Genomic DNA, 15,483 nt, shown 5'->3' on the forward strand with positions numbered 1-15,483 from the left:
ATCACAAGGGGTCGGCTTTCCAGTCTAGCTTAACCGATTATGTGTGGTATGCTGTGCCACAGAACCGCGTGCAGCGATCAGTTCCTACTGTATTTCGTTTGCCCGTCGCCTTTTATAGCCAACAATCTGCCCAAGGTTTGACGGTTAATCTAAGACTGATACCGGAGCGAGTTCTTACAATATTTTACCGCGAATGGGAGCCGAAATGCGCTTAACCTTTGCCATGACTATATCTAAAACAGCCCCCAATACCTAGGGTTAAGCGTCAAGGCGCGTGTACAGCACGGGTCGCGGTAATTAGGATAGTGATAATCGCCCCCTATCAAGCCTTGCCAACCCCTGGTCGTCGTAATTTGGGTTTGGCAATTGAGTGGACACCCCTTGCGAGAATCTCGGCTGCGAAATCTCACTGCGGTCGGGCCGACGGTTCTGATGATAACCGACTTACGATTTGAGTCTGACATTTGCTCGATTATCCAATGGCATGGTCTTTCTGCCTTCGAACTTGAAGCAATCACTTTGTATTCCATGGAAACATCGACAGCCAAAATTTCTATTTTTGAGCCACCGCCCCTCTCTGGCTTTGCTGTGCCAATTGCATAGCTGCATGTTGGACGCGAATAGAGGGTTACGGAAACGAGCACCTCTACTCCGTACGGCACAGCGTGTTTACAAGGATGGCCTCTATCCATAATTTCCGCATTCAGAAGCTGATTGGCACAGGTTATCATCGCGATCCAACCGTGGTGGGTTCGGGGTGGGTTCTTGTGTTTTTAGCCGCCCTACAGCGTAAGGAGGGTGTCCTTGCTACCGTAAAGGTTGGACTTGCACCAACACAGTGACAGTGCCAACCGGAACTGTCTGGTTTCTACATATCACGGAAAATAGCATATCTTCTTCTTCCCCTGAGGCGTGGGTTGTGGTGGATATATTAAAGCCAGCGTTTATAAACTCTCATCAATGCCAAGTTGCCAACCCATTATCCTTCTATCTTACCAGCTTGGAATTCTCGTTAGTTCCTGGCCGTCCCACCTTCTCACGAGCTTTCTCAGGACAGCCGTGTTATTTATAATCCCGGATACCCCATATCAATCTGCTAGTGAATCAGTACCCGATATTGTGAGATCAACAGGGTCAAATGGCATTCTTACAGGGCAAACTACAACTCCTTTCCCAGAACGTGGTGAGCCCCAAACCACGACTCCGACTGGCCGCCTTGGCCATCGTGATCGTCTTGATCCTGTGCACCCAGAGACGCCCAGAATTTGGCTTCACATTGCCGGTTGCGGCGCCGCCGCCTAGCACAAAACCAGCGTCCTCCACAACGAAGCATTTATCCACCACGGACATTAATCGAGTTACAAACAATACCTTGGGATTTTCCAAGATCTTCGCGCTCGGCCTGCCGGATCGTAGCGATAAGCGGGATGCGGTTGCTTTGTCGAGCGCCTTGACTGGCTTCCATGTCCAGTGGGTTGATGGAGTCAGGGGAGAGTCAGTCCCGGATAAGGCGATCCCCTTTGGGACGGATCGGCAAAGATATGGACAAAACGAGCTGGGTTGTTGGAGGGCGCACATGAATGCGGCTCGAATGTACGTTTATATCCAAGTCTTGTTTGGGTGTATATACCGACGTTGTTACCATTCCTTGGCAAGCTGGGAAACATTGATGACTGACAAGTTGCTTACAGGATTGTCGAAGAGAATCTCGAATCGGCCCTGATCATGGAGGACGACGTGGACCGGGACGTCAGGCTCAAGACCCAACTTGAGCAGATTGCAACGGGAACTCGCACCTTGCTCGGCACGAGTTCTTCGAGCCCGAGTTCCCCTTACGGCGACGACTGGGACGTTTTGTGGATGGGCCACTGCGGCGAGCCGTTCCCCGAGCTGCTACCAGAAAACGTGGGCAAGCCCGCCGACCACCCTGGCATACAATATATGAAACAAAAGTTTGTGATCGAAAATGACGTGACGGTGCCGCCGCCAGACAAGGTGACCGGCCTACTCGACTTCAAAGCCAACCCCTACACACGCTGGGTCCACATTGGAGCAGCGCCCATATGCACCTTTGCATACGCGCTGTCACAGAGGGGCGCCCGGAAGGTCTTGTACGACTTGTCAGTAGACCACCTTTCGGGACCCATTGACAATGCTCTCGCGGATCTCTGTCGGCGCTCCGTCTCTGCCGTGGGGGAGGAGCCGGGGGGCGATGATGGGTTGCAGACTAAGTGCATCAGCGTCAATCCACCTCTCTTCTTTTCCCACAGGAGAAAGGGGCCGATACACGGGGATAGTGATATCCATAATATAGTGACTGATGAGGTGAGGGATAAGGGTTTCACTGAGAATATTATGTGGAGCGCGAGGAATAATATCAGGAATATGATCATGGGATCGGAGATGGAGAATCAGTTCTAAGCCGGTTAGGTTAAATTTTGGATACAACGGGAATGACGAGTTGGGGCCCGAACTCAATGATGGGCAAAGGGATATCTTGTCATATTGTTTTAATGGTTGGGTATATGTCAGGTTACGGCTAAGCCGAAGGCAAGAGTACGGAGTGAAGGGGAGTAATGGGCGTCCCTCCTGCGTAGCACCGGGTAGTCTCAGGTAGGGGTGCCCACGATGGTTCATTGATCTCTGCCCTCTCTATCTTCTTCCCGGATACCTGCCCCCTTACATAGATAGCTAGAGCCCGGAGTCAGAGCCGTAGAGCACTAGTTCCTCCGATTGTTCCGTACACCAAGACTTCCATATTCGGTCTTGACTCGCACGTCCCTACACCGGGGCCCCACCGGTGTCCCACCGGTATCTGTAGCATTCAGTTCTCTGACAGTATAGCACTCTTTTGGATGCAGATGGAAAGGTAATCTCCTCCTGCATCAAGCTTTAGTTATTTGGGATGAAAGAAATGGGCTTGGTTTTACTTTTGTATCATACCACAAAAATAGTTAGGACATTAGTGGATCGAGTGGTAGTATATAATTGTATGTAGTCGCTATCTAATAAAATTAGCCTTCAACATACGTCCCCTGTGATTACGTCTGAAATTGAGTTCAGTCGTACTCAAAGAGACGAGGTATAGCGAAGTCTAGAGCGTATTAAGACATAATATACAAGGGCACAGCCTATACTCGCGTTTACTAGTTAGGCTCGACCTATTATTAATTTTTTCGTCTGTGTGCTCTATTTATTACATCTAAAATCAATAAACGATGAGAAAGCTGAGGACTGACGCCGCAACCTGAAGGATTCGCCTTTCGAAACGCCAAGCCGATAGCTCCGAGGCAACTTTCCGATTCTTACTTCCCCATGGGGATTTGAAGTGGATTCAGTGCGGGGATACAAGGTCAACGGGCGGAGTCCATGTTCGGCATTGAAATGTCGTTGGCTTATTTCTTCGCTGGGCAAATGCAAAAACAGGAGATAAGTTCTGTTTACTGCAGATATTGACCTGAATCAACCTAGATCCAACCTGCCGAGCTTTTCCTCTCACACAATTGCAGCCTGCTCTGTCTTCTCAAATTTTGCAAGCACAGCGTGATCTCAACTCATAAGCATATCTCCGCACAACATGGATGGCTCCAACACCTCAGATAAACAGTCCAAGACATCCCAATACCTCGCCACCCTCCCATCCAAGCATGTCGCCCCGCTCTGGACCGTGATGGGCGCCATGGTACCCCCGCGCCCCATGCCCAAGGCTCAAGTAGCCCAATGGAAATACGACGAGATTCGCCCGCTGCTCCTCGAAGCCGGAAAAGTTGTCGACGCGCAAGAGGCTGAGAGACGGGTGCTTATGCTCGTTAACCCGGCCATGCAGGCGCCGCACACAACAGACACCATCTATGCGGGGCTGCAGCTGATTCTTCCCGGTGAGACAGCGCCGGCGCACCGACATACTGCATTTGCCTTACGGTTTATAATCGAGGGGGAGAGGGGGTTCACAGCTGTGGGTGGCGAGAAGGTGGTTATGAATCGAGGAGATGTTATACTGACGCCGAGCTGGGACTGGCATGACCATGGTCATGAGGGTGAGTTTTTCTTTCATGCTGAAGCGCCGCCTTTTCTGGTTTCTTTTCCTTCTCTTTTCGTTGCTTCACTCTTTGCCCTTTCACCTGTCCTTTTTCCTCTTCTCAATTCTAATTCCCAGGACTCGAAAATAGTCAAGCGGTATTGACGTCGTAACAGGCGAGGGCCCAATGATCTGGCTCGACGGCCTCGACCTTCCGCTGTATCAAGCCTTCCCGACAAACTTCGCAGAGGTGTACACGGAGAGCCGGTATCCCAGCAATCCAACGGCAGATGACTGTGAGCTGAGAATCGGCTGGGACGAGGTGCGAAGGTTCCTCGACTCGCAGGATGGCCCGCACGCCATCTACCACTACCAAGTCGGCCGGGAGGATGCGAAGAGGCCGCTTTCACTCACTATGGGAGGCCAAGCGGAGCGCGTTGATTCTGGTTCGGAGAGTGTATCCATGCGAGAGTCCTGCTCTTATGTGTACCATTGTTTTGAAGGACGGGGCCGAACTACACTTCTTTTGGCTAACGGAGCCACGGAAGTGGTTTACTGGGCCAGGGGGGACACTTTTGCGGTTCCGGCGTGGTCGGAAAGGGTGCATAAAGCGGAGGAACAGCGCAGCTATTTATTCGCTGTGAATGACCTTCCACTGCTTACAAATCTCGGTATGTATCGTAAGGAATAGTTAAGGGACCTGGTAGTGTGCTGGTATAATTCGATTTCATCACTTGATTGGCTAGTAGGTTAATGGCACAGCGCTAAATACAGTGGCATTAACGGATTATGAAAACTGCATACATGTGGCCAATGTTAGGATCGCTGGACAAATTGGAAACTCAGTACAAACTCGCTACCACCGACCCCAAGTCAAGTAATTCACCGCCCTAACAAACTCTTGCTAAATTTTCTGGTCTGGTAAAAGGTCTGGAGTCATCAAGTTTTAGTCGAGTTTTCCGCACAATAGGTCACATGCGAAAAGACTGCCGCATACGGTTACAGTGGCCTGAGTAGGCGGTCTAAAATAGACGTTAGGTGGCAGGAAGAGCTGGAAATACAAACTCCTTGCTCCAAGTGCTAATTAGGCTTTCCTAGTGGCATCTGGTGGCAGAACCCGAGTAGGCTGAGATCATGGTATCTCCAGATGCGTACTTAGCCATTATTTTAAGTGATTATGTTGCCATGGATGAGGCACATGCGAATGAGTCTAGAAGCCCTATAACCCGGTTCAGGTTCACTTGTGTCGTTATTTCGACAGGGATATCTTGCTCATTTGTAGTTCTCCCTTCAAGTCGCTTCGTGAAAGTGAGATTCAATAGGCTGTTGACTTCGGCCATGTTATGCCAATCTAATATGTGCATATCTTCGATCTGCGGCATGAGATTCCAAAGCATCTCGATCTAAGATCGGCTTGAATGACTCGTAGTGAGTCCAAGGTGGAAGCTTGGAGTCCGAAGATGTTCGTCCGAGCTTCTCCATTAAGAATCCAATCAAAGACTTAGAACGAAAGGTTCAAGGGCAATACCCATAAATGCTTCAACTTCTATTGGGAGCGTGGATTCTTTGTTCTCGAGTTCAGACGAAAAGCTTATCAGTGACCACCCCATTACATGTTCCAGACCGGTCAGTACCGTCTTTACCATCGTCCAGCTTCTTGGGCTAAGGAACTCTACTCATATCTTGCCAATTCAGGGAAGACAAATCTCACTACTATACGAAAGCCTAGGTAGTTCAATGGTTAAATAACATGGTGTGAATTATTTCAATTGGTGCCGCCTTGACATCACGAATCATGGAAATCTAGGCCCGAAAATAGACCCAAGACAGCGTCATACCTTGACCAGCACCATCACGAAGCTCGTAAAATTGTGACTTTTGTGAACATCAAGAGTGTCTCGGTAGCGATTTCCGAATCGAGCTGTTCTGAAAAGACGCCGAAGTGTAATCTCTAGCACGTGCACCGGTAGATTCCTGAGAACCACCTGGTATAGGAAGGATATGTTTGTCTATAAAAAGGTATGGTCATTCTACAAAGACGGACGGACCTTTTGCACCCCTCCTACACATCGAAAAAAGGTTTCATCCACAAAGTCATCATGATTTGCCTCACGACTCTGCTCATCACTGTCATGGCCATGGCGGTGATGGGGACTCCTCTAGTCGCCCTGCCCAATAAAGACGAAGTTCTCACCATGGACACGTCTTCATTTAATCAAGCGAGTGACGGCATGCCAACCAGCATCTCAGGAGTTCTAGCCATGATTAAAGCGCAAGACCCAGACCTTTTCCCCAACATCCTCCACGTCATCTCTCGTGACGTGGGCACAGCCAAAGAACACGCTCTCACGCCCCGTCACAATGATCAAGGAGGGGTCGGACCGCCACCGCCAAACAAGTGCTGCCCTAAAGGCTACCCATACAAAGGCACCAAGAAGCAGAAGAACAATTTTTGGAACATGCACCTGAGCGAAGTGCGCAGCAAGCAGAAAACATTGCATAAAGTCCAGAAGGCGGACCAGGCTGATCACCGTAACGAAATCCAAAAGTTGCGTCAAAAGCAGTTTGGTGCCTCGTCGAAGAACAAGGCAAAGTACCGCACCGCAAAGAACGGTGCTATCGCGAAGTACCACAAGGAGAAGATTGAAGATAAGAAGTTGAAGGACGGATGGCAAAAACATAAAGTTTTTGATAAGAAGTTACAGCAGCAGGATAAGGCGGGGGGGATTAAGTCGGGTGGCGGCAGCAAGGGAGGTGGCAGAAAGGGTGGGATTAAGTCGGTTGGCGGCAGCAAGGGAGGTGGCAGAAAGGGAGGGGGGAAGAAGGCAGGGGGAAAGAAACGTCACTAATCGTATTCTGTTTCAACTATCTTACCTCTACTAATTAAGGGTTCCAATCTCGACATCTTGTATCATATAGCCTAATCCAATGATTTTCTAAATAAATAGTTGAAGCAGATTCAGATCCCAATGCAACGATAAAGCTGCTACCTGTAACTTTCCAAAACCCAGCCATAATCTCAGCAGAAAACCTATCATCATTATGGTTACACCAGGCTATAGCTATGCTATATTATAAAGACTGGACTCAAATATAAATCGTACTCGTAGATGCATCATGAATTGCCTAAGTCAACTTACCAGTCTTAGTAGACTTATGGCATACGCACCCGTAGACTGCCCCGTCAATATTACGGCGTGCTTGGCTGCATTAGCCTAGCCGACCAGTACAACTCTACGTCGCCTCTTTATAATAAGTACATATTGGTTTCAGCCTTGTGTATCCTGGTCGATCTGACCTCACAGGACTCAAGTCACGAATATCAGGATTGATTTCGTGCCAAGTCAGTTGTGTGGTTCAGATCTCTTTTGATGGTGTTTTTTCTAGAAAGCTCAGCTATTTCCGAAGCTACGAAATGTTGCTTAAGAGCAACGATGTAGCCAATCAGATCCTCTGATTTGGATCCACAGCCTCGGTATTGTGTCTTTTAATGTCAGCATAACGTCACCCACAGGTCATTGCCCCACACGGGTCTTTGCCCAACTTTTCAAGAAATCTTGACTTTCCATCTTTACTTATACAATTCTTCCCTTCCACAACATGGCACGCAAATCTAGTGAAGCTAATCTTCAATTAGTCATCCAAACTAAACGACGCGATCCTCACCTAAGTTGGTACAAGCTTGGTAAAATCTTCAAAGTCGACCATAAGACATTGAAGCGCCGTTACGAAGGCGTACAACCATTACACATTACTAACATGCCCAAACGGAAAATGACCGAAACCGAAGAGAATACGATTACCCGACGCGTAATTGAGCTAGATTCGCGAACTTTTCCTCTCCGGCTTCGATACGTTGAAGAAATGGCGAATATCCTCCGACGCGACCGCGACGCGTCACCCGTCGGCAAGAACTGGGCCTCGAGCTTCATACGGCGACAACCAGACCTCCGGACGCGTTTAAATCGTCGAATTCATTACCAGCGGGCATTCTGCGAAGATCCTGTCGCGTATCGCGGTTATTTTAAGCGTGTTGCGGACACAATAGCGAAGCACGGCATTCAGCCGGAGGATATCTACAACTTTGACGAGACGGGCTTTTTAATGGGCATGATCTCAACCGGCATGGTTGTTACGAGTACCGAAAGACGTGGAAGGCCTAGGCAAGCCCAGCAAGGCAATAGGGAATGGGTTACTGTCATTCAGGCGGCCAATTCCTAAGGCTGGGCGGTGCCGCCGTACATCATCTTCGCGGCCAAAGTTCACCTCGCTTCGTGGTATCGCGACACCACATTACCGGGCAATTGGGTCGTTGATCTATCCCACAACGGATGGACAACGAATGATATTGGTCTCAGCTGGGCAGCTCACTTCGATCTGCACACACGCGATCGTACGAAGGGTGTCAAACGCCTCCTGATCCTTGACGGTCACGAAAGCCATCACTCGATGGATTTCAAACAATACTGCAAGGACCATGGCATCATTACCCTTCCTATGCCTCCCCATTCGTCCCATAAGCTCCAGCCTCTCGACTTGGTGCCTTTTAGTGTTTTGAAACGGGCGTACGGTGTGTTTGTTGAGGGTTTGATGCGACGGCATCATACCCACGTTGCGAAGGAGGATTTCCTTGCCGGTTTTTTTGAGGCGTTTGGCGCTGCTTTTACTGAACAAAACATCAGATCTGGTTTCGAAGCAGCTGGAATTGTCCCTTTTGATCCCGACAGGGTTATATCTGCCCTGGATGTCGCAGAAGTCGCGCGTACACCCTCTGCCGACCCAGAACTCCTACCCCCTATTTGGACTTCTAAGACACCTACTACCACCCTTGAAGCCGAATCGCAGTCAACATTGATTAAGAATAGCGTTCAGAGGCATCAAGACAGCTCTCCGACGCATATTCTTCATTCAATTGACTCGATTGCAAAGGCTACGCATGCAATGATGCAAGAGAATGTTATCTTGCGTCGCGAGAACGAAGAGCTTCGTGAGACTAACCATGTGCTAAGCAAACGTCGCAGAACCAAAAACAAGCAAATCCAGTATGGTGGGCCACTTAATATAGAAGATGCACAAGTTCTACGGGCTATTAGGGGTGATACGGGTTTGGGAAGTGAGGAAGAGGGTGAAAGTAGTCGTCCTACAAGGAGGGCAACGGGTGCTAGGCGCTGTGGCATTTGCGGAGGAATTGGACATAATGCGCGAACTTTTCAGGCAGATGTAGAAACAGATAATGAAAAGAATTCTGATTAATTTCTTGGATGAACACGGGTTGTTGTTGATCTATCTAAGATTAAAGGTTGGGAGGTCGTGAAAAGTTGGGCAAAGACCCGTGTGGGGCATTGACCTGTGGGTGACGTTATATCTTTTCCCCCCTAGGTTTGAAATCAGAGAAAATCCAGCCCATGTACGCGATTCATCCCTTATGTGTTTTCAATACTGTTCTCTGATACAACACTTTAGCAACTTGCCTTCCCTTGGGGCACATCAGTGTCTGCCGTTACCTTGAATCATTCTTCATTGCCCCAAACACCACTAGATCGGTACAAGCGGATGACGATATGGACCCAACCGTGCGTTTTTCTGTTTCCCTTGGGACTTGGATCAACTGTTCACACGGACCAATCATGGGGGCTACTCTAACGATAAAGCGAAGAGACGGCGATCTTTTCATAGCGTTCACCGCCTTCTCTATCGTCCGTAGCAACGCGATCCTGGAAAATACTTTGTTTCGCCCTCCACAGATACTACTCGACCTCTGATCGTCAAGATGCCATCTAACACCCACGCCAGGTGGTCCTCCGAAATTCACCCTCCGTGGAGTGAGATGCTCTTGCTTCTAAAAGTGTTATGGACCTGGTGTTACCTCACCAAGATCATTCCATGCTTCCTTCAATGATCGTTGCTATGCTGTATAAGTCTCCACTTTTTCGGGCGGCTCGATGGGGTAAATGACTTTGGCAATCTGAGATTCCACTAGGAATATTATGGCTTTCTGCTTAGCCGCTGACTACATTTATTCTCAGCAACGCCGTCGTTAATTACATCATGAATACCCACGGCGTGCTTCTCGTAACTCTTAGTTGGCTCTAGAAGTATGGGATGCCTCCACAGCTCAGGGTCGATGAAGCCGACTGTGAGATCTTTCCACTCCTGAACCAGGACAGTAGAGAAGTTAAGCTTTCGAGTGCGTTTCAAAGTGGACAAAAGGGGTTTCATCAATACGTCCAGGTCAGCTACCGACTTTTCCTCTTATCCAAACACTTAGTGAGCATAAAAACGCCTTTCTTAGAGGCATTAACAACCTTGGGCTTCAGTGCGAAGAGCGATGCTCTGCTGGCAGACGTCACGAGAACTGTCCATCTCCCCGCCCATAGACCATGGACCAAACCGAGGAGCTACGCCCACAGCCGACCCACTAGAGGAGCCGTCAGGATTTCTGATTATTTGTTAGCACGTGTTTTTTTTTGGAAGAAGGCGTTGATGCATATTCTACCGTGGAGGTCATAACACGGTCGTTAGGATCAAACCCTCCCTGAATATACGCTAATTATGTCTGACTATCAACGGGAGAGTAGTCGGCGCGAGTTTCAATAGTCATAAAACTCATCATCACAGTAAACGGTGTAAAGCAAAGAATACCCGCTGATTTTGTGGCTCTAAATTCCTAGGCTCGTTAGCTTTCTGCAATAATTGCTGGCTAAGGTGACGTACACACAGATTTGCTTTCCTAAGAACGATGACCCCTTGACATAAGAGCTGGGAAGTCAGGTTTTCATTTCAAAAGGCTTCCATCACCCGAACTTGGCATATTGAAGAGCTTCGCGTTACCCTTGGGCTTCGTATTCAGTGGAGCGGGAGTCTCGAGTGTGGTCGGCATTCCTACATCGGGCTGTGTTGATGTTATCCTGTTGAAACTGTCAGATAAATCACTGCTAAAATTTCTTCACCCAAAATTGATGATCATGACTATTCAGTGATACTTTACTTGAGGCCTGCATCTCTTCTTTACTGGTCTAATGCACTGGCCTGGGCAGAATGGAAATAATGGCATGGAGAGCCATTCCCGCCTGATTGTGACATTTGCATCTGGTATAAACATGCTTTAATCGATTTTCTTGGGGTTAATGCGTCATTTCTGAGTTGTCCTTGCAAATCTGAAGTTATCAGCGACGGCAGTCGCAAGGTGAGGGATTCAGGACTCGTTGATATGGTGAAAGTGGCTTCGGCCTCACCGAAGCCAACTGGGGCCAGATAAGTTTCACTGAAATCTGAAAGTTGGAAAAGAAAGTTCCAAATCCATGTGACACTTGGCAAGCTCTTGAGAAAATGCGACCGAGTTAGATCGCTCAGAGTAAATCAGAGTGACGTTTCTCTGCTGGAAACAACAATGACATAGGTAAAATGATCGTCGTGTTTTTCTAATTAGACATTATTCGAGAAAAGACAGCAATTTCAAGAAAACTTTTGAGCCTGTTGGCTGAAAGGAATGTGATCCTGCCCGTTAGTTGGCCTCCATGCTGGTAAGGAATGCACCAACATTTCCTCCATTCTGCCTCCACCCACCAACACTCCACCCTGCATCGCACCAGGTGCAGAACTTTCCGCCTCTTGCATCGCCGCAAACTCATTGAATAACGCAAGCCCGGTCAAAGAACAATACGTTACTGTACACCGAAGAATCCGCGACAACTTTGACGGGAGTACCGTACAAAACACACCGTTCGGGGACGATGCTCCAATACGAGTACGCCATGCAGGTTTTGGCAAAAGTTCCCTCGAGGCATAGATCTCTGCAGTCTTTCAGGCTGATATCACTTTCAGCATAGATTTCGTTTTCAGTGGCCACCCGATTTTCAAATGCCCTCAAGGCGCACCTCGCGACCGCAGTCTCCGTAGTCGTATCGATCGTGGTTGTCGTGGTAACCGTGGTCTTGGTCGTGGTGGGTGGTGCAGTAGTCTGGAGGTGGTTTAGATTCTAAACTTTAGAAAAAAGGGGTTGCTGGGGGAAAACATCAAGGGGTTGGCAAGTAGGTGGTTACGTACCGTAGTTAGCGCGGTTGTAGTTGTGGTATCCGACTCTACCGAGGTGATAGTTCTGGTGCTAGTAGGGTCGACAGTTTCCTATAACGAGCGTGGTAAGCAGGCTACATATGCACCTAAGCAGTTGCGAGTGGGACGACTTGCAGTGTCGGTGACGGTCGTCGATACCGTCGTGGTGAACCACCAAGTTTCTCGGAGATTACGCTTGCGGTTGCAGGATTCGTCCGGCTCGACGAGACACGAACAAACTGCTGTGATTTCCTCTGAGTCGTATTTACCAACGAGTTCGCTTCGCTTTCTGGCCACCTCCGCCGTAGTCGAGGCAGATCCGTATTCAGCTCTGATTGAACATGTCAGTTGTTGACACTCCGGTGCCTGAAAATTATATTCGCTTACGGTGCTTCTGGCGCGTATGTGGTTGTAGTGGTCGCGAGTACAGTGACACTCGTTGTTGTCGTCGTTGTGCTGCTGAACGTCGTTGTCGTTTTTGAGGTGGTTGAGGTCTTGGTGCTGGTGTACCACATGAACCTCGGCTATTATTGATATTAAAGCTTGATGGAGACTTACGTGGTGGTTAACTTCGTGGTGGTGGTAACAGGGAGAGTGGTTGTTTCAAAGTCGGTGATTGTATCGGTGATCGTAGTCGTGACCTTTTTGGGACATCTGTCTACAAACTGATAGCAGATATCTGCCATATCGGCCTTGCCCATGCCCTGGAGTTCTCGAGTCAACTCGGGGTGGTTGTTCATGACATTTTCACACAAGGCAGGCTTGCCCGGCGCTGCTCTGGCAACATGATTGGCAGTTGAGATAAAGCCGAGGACGAAGACCAATGATTGCAACATCTTCAAGTAGGGGATGCGATTCGGGAAGAAGTGAAAAGAACCGTGTATTCGGTGACTGAGTCGTAGTGGCCCTGACTTTGAAGGTGCGATGAATGGTGTGTTCAAATCGATATCATCATGGTGCTGGTGCTCATGTATATAGTGCAAGTGACTTAAGTGGCATTGCGAAAAGACATTTCTGATTCGTCCAACCCCCCTGATTATGGACGTTTGCTAGTGAGGAACTCGTTCTGGGTCTATTATTCTAGAACAGTGACAGCGGAAGTTTAATTTCCTGACTTGGCATAGCATGAGCAAGTATTACCAGCGAGAATAAGCAATTCGCTCGAATGCGCGTTCAAGGTTCAAGTGTTCCGTAGGCTTTCCAAACTTTACGTAGAGTTGTAAAATCCATCAATTAGCTGGTCTTGGAATCGAGCATCGTCTGCAATAAATTGGGAAGCTTGAAGATAATACGCTTGCCACTAGTATAACCAAGGCAAGACTTCACGTTGACTATAGCATATTAAGCTTGTTCCAATCATGTTCAACAAGGTCGTCGTGCGACCATCTTGGCATCGTCATTGTGTATTACCAAGGTAGCTCTCGGGTGCAGACTGGTAATTGTTCACTTCAAGAAGCAAACGACTTGCTTCCAAAAACACGCAATTGACTGGTAACACATTAAACGCCGTACTGAGAAGAATAACCTGGATGACAGAATATGACGATTTAATACGTAGGTATCAACACAGTATAATCTGGCTACCGACAGTCGTGTTCAATACTTCATACTTGCTCTGACGATATTTGCCTTGGCCTCTGTACTTATTTACTGCTTAAGTAGTTTCCAGGCCTGCCCCTTCAGGAGCACCCTATTTAAATTTACTTCAACAACATGTCTAACTAATTCCAAAATGCTGCCAACGCTACGCCGCCTAACGTGCGGCACGGGCATGAAAGATCGTTTCAAGCGAACATCAAATAGGGTTTGCCGATTTGCAGCTTTCAACAGGCTCGCATGTGCAGCACAGTTGACAATAGCATGGAAAATCATCAAATGTGACATGTATCATTGCAATAACACCTGTGATGGATCTGGAACCCAGCCCCACACAGCTACTGCGCCTGAAATGATGCATATTGAAATAAGCCTATTGTATCCTAGCTCGACGAGGAGGTCCCCAGCCCCCCAAACGCAAATCTCGCAGTTTGTCCACCCTAGAAATACAGAAAAGATGCAGCTAATCTGGTAGATCAAGCCAGAAAGAAAGCCATGAATCTCCAGCAAATACTCTTGGTAGTCACCACCTGCCGCTCCAGTCAAACACCGACAAAACAATCAGCTCAGACTAACTTAGATCGCTGACAGACACCAGATAAGCAGCTATTGTGCCAGATAAAACATTTTATGGTCGTGTGGTTTGTACGTACTCTATTGGTAATGATATCGATGGCAACTTCTCCCCAATTCTTCTCGGTTACTTTATGTGTCTCCATATCTCTGTGACGACTCAGATCAGTGGCAGGTAGCAGATTCTGCATCGATGCCGCCAGACCGTTAGGAGTAAAACACTGGTGCTCGCGGGAAAATGTCCCAAGTTCGAGTCGATAGATTTGGGCAAACCAGAAATTCTAACAGGAAGAAGGGAATGGTGAGCATGGGGGCATCCCTTCGCAAGTCAGCATCTGCACGACCTGCCCCGCCGTGTTGGATGAATCCCTGGACTCGAGGTAGGAGAAAATCATGAGGCACGTTTTCAGTGAACAATATGTGGTCGGATATATTTGGTTCATGCGTTTCGTTTAGTCCATTTACCGCATACGGTGAGCTGTCGAAACCCCATGGAGTCCATCATTCGGCCCAAGACATGCTGGACGGCTTCAGCAATCTGACCCAGGAATGGAAACCGGAGTGCTAACCGAAGAGCAATTAAAAGGATACCGGGAAATGCTAGAGATTGCCTTTAGTTATACGTAAGACATGGAAATGTCGGGCAGAAACAACTACTCCTGCGAGGATTCGTCCGTTCATGACCAATTCAAGACCGCTAGGGGGATGTATTGTGCAAAAGATGTAAGAACAGTCAGACTGATGGGGATTTAGGGTGCAGAGCAGGTCCGGCTCGAAAGTGGGCAGTGCCTTGATAACCTGAGGGCAGCCCAAAAGTTCAAGTAGCAGAATAGTTTGCAGGATATAAAGAAGGGCAAGTTTCGTTATAGAAGACTTTGTCAGGATTTTAGAATGCTTTTGGGATAAGTCTTTCTAACGTAACCTTTCGCTTGTGGTGAGGTGGTCTTCATTCTTCAACGTGGGTAGGTTGTTACTCATTAAGAATGCGCTGGAACGACCGTTCATTTAGTACCAAGACATTAATCATACCCTCATTAATTTTCTACAAGAAGGATATCCAACCTCAGATATTGAAAGCTGCGTCGCTAACACGGCTCGGTGGACATGTATTGCGGCCTATAGAGCTAATCAGCCACGGATAACGTTAAGGTAAAAAAGAGACCTTCGCTTCGGCTTAGTCCTAGGCGATCCTACATCCAGATACGCTATACCGCTTATAAAAGATTATTTCATCCGAAGTAATA

The 15,483-nt window shown here is 48.1% G+C and overlaps 4 protein-coding genes across 4 annotated transcripts; 3 read left to right on the forward strand and 1 right to left on the reverse strand.

Annotated features, from left to right (window-relative positions):
• Nucleotides 1-1,138: 1,138 nt before the first annotated feature.
• BCR38DRAFT_491411 (family 25 glycosyltransferase) lies at nucleotides 1,139-2,421 on the forward strand (the record flags this gene model as incomplete). Its single annotated transcript, XM_040864660.1, has 2 exons — nucleotides 1,139-1,593; nucleotides 1,692-2,421. The coding sequence occupies 2 exons, from the start codon at nucleotides 1,139-1,141 to the stop codon at nucleotides 2,419-2,421; spliced, it is 1,185 nt and encodes a 394-aa protein (XP_040709305.1).
• Nucleotides 2,422-3,359: 938 nt separating this feature from the next.
• Nucleotides 3,360-4,817, forward strand: BCR38DRAFT_453339 (gentisate 1,2-dioxygenase). Its single transcript, XM_040861583.1, has 2 exons — nucleotides 3,360-4,037; nucleotides 4,195-4,817. The coding sequence occupies exons 1-2, from the start codon at nucleotides 3,578-3,580 to the stop codon at nucleotides 4,707-4,709; spliced, it is 975 nt and encodes a 324-aa protein (XP_040709306.1). The 5' UTR covers nucleotides 3,360-3,577; the 3' UTR covers nucleotides 4,710-4,817.
• Nucleotides 4,818-6,117: 1,300 nt separating this feature from the next.
• Nucleotides 6,118-6,867, forward strand: BCR38DRAFT_491413 (uncharacterized protein; the record flags this gene model as incomplete). Its single annotated transcript, XM_040864661.1, has 1 exon — nucleotides 6,118-6,867. One exon carries the CDS (start codon nucleotides 6,118-6,120, stop codon nucleotides 6,865-6,867), a length of 750 nt encoding a protein of 249 aa, XP_040709307.1.
• Nucleotides 6,868-11,382: 4,515 nt separating this feature from the next.
• On the reverse strand, nucleotides 11,383-13,073 carry BCR38DRAFT_479361 (uncharacterized protein). The gene is made up of 5 exons (XM_040863145.1): nucleotides 12,629-13,073; nucleotides 12,458-12,571; nucleotides 12,206-12,401; nucleotides 12,065-12,142; nucleotides 11,383-11,978 (listed from the first exon to the last, which is right to left on the reverse strand). Exons 1-5 carry the CDS (start codon nucleotides 12,904-12,906, stop codon nucleotides 11,646-11,648), a joined length of 999 nt encoding a protein of 332 aa, XP_040709308.1. The 5' UTR covers nucleotides 12,907-13,073; the 3' UTR covers nucleotides 11,383-11,645.
• Nucleotides 13,074-15,483: the final 2,410 nt, after the last annotated feature.

Source organism: Pseudomassariella vexata, assembly GCF_002105095.1.
Source record: "Pseudomassariella vexata strain CBS 129021 chromosome Unknown BCR38scaffold_32, whole genome shotgun sequence".
In the NCBI taxonomy this organism is placed as follows: Eukaryota; Fungi; Ascomycota; class Sordariomycetes; order Amphisphaeriales; family Pseudomassariaceae; genus Pseudomassariella; species Pseudomassariella vexata.

Coding starts and splice junctions, on each gene's coding strand:
- BCR38DRAFT_453339 (XM_040861583.1), top strand. CDS start 3,578: ATGGATGGCTCCAACACCTCAGATAAACAGTCCAAGACATCCCAATAC. Junction 4,038..4,194: donor GCATGACCATGGTCATGAGG/GTGAGTTTTTCT, acceptor ACGTCGTAACAG/GCGAGGGCCCAATGATCTGG.
- BCR38DRAFT_479361 (XM_040863145.1), bottom strand. CDS start 12,906: ATGTTGCAATCATTGGTCTTCGTCCTCGGCTTTATCTCAACTGCCAAT. Junction 12,572..12,628: donor ACCACGAAGTTAACCACCAC/GTAAGTCTCCAT, acceptor GTGGTACACCAG/CACCAAGACCTCAACCACCT. Junction 12,143..12,205: donor CGACGACCGTCACCGACACT/GCAAGTCGTCCC, acceptor CGCTCGTTATAG/GAAACTGTCGACCCTACTAG.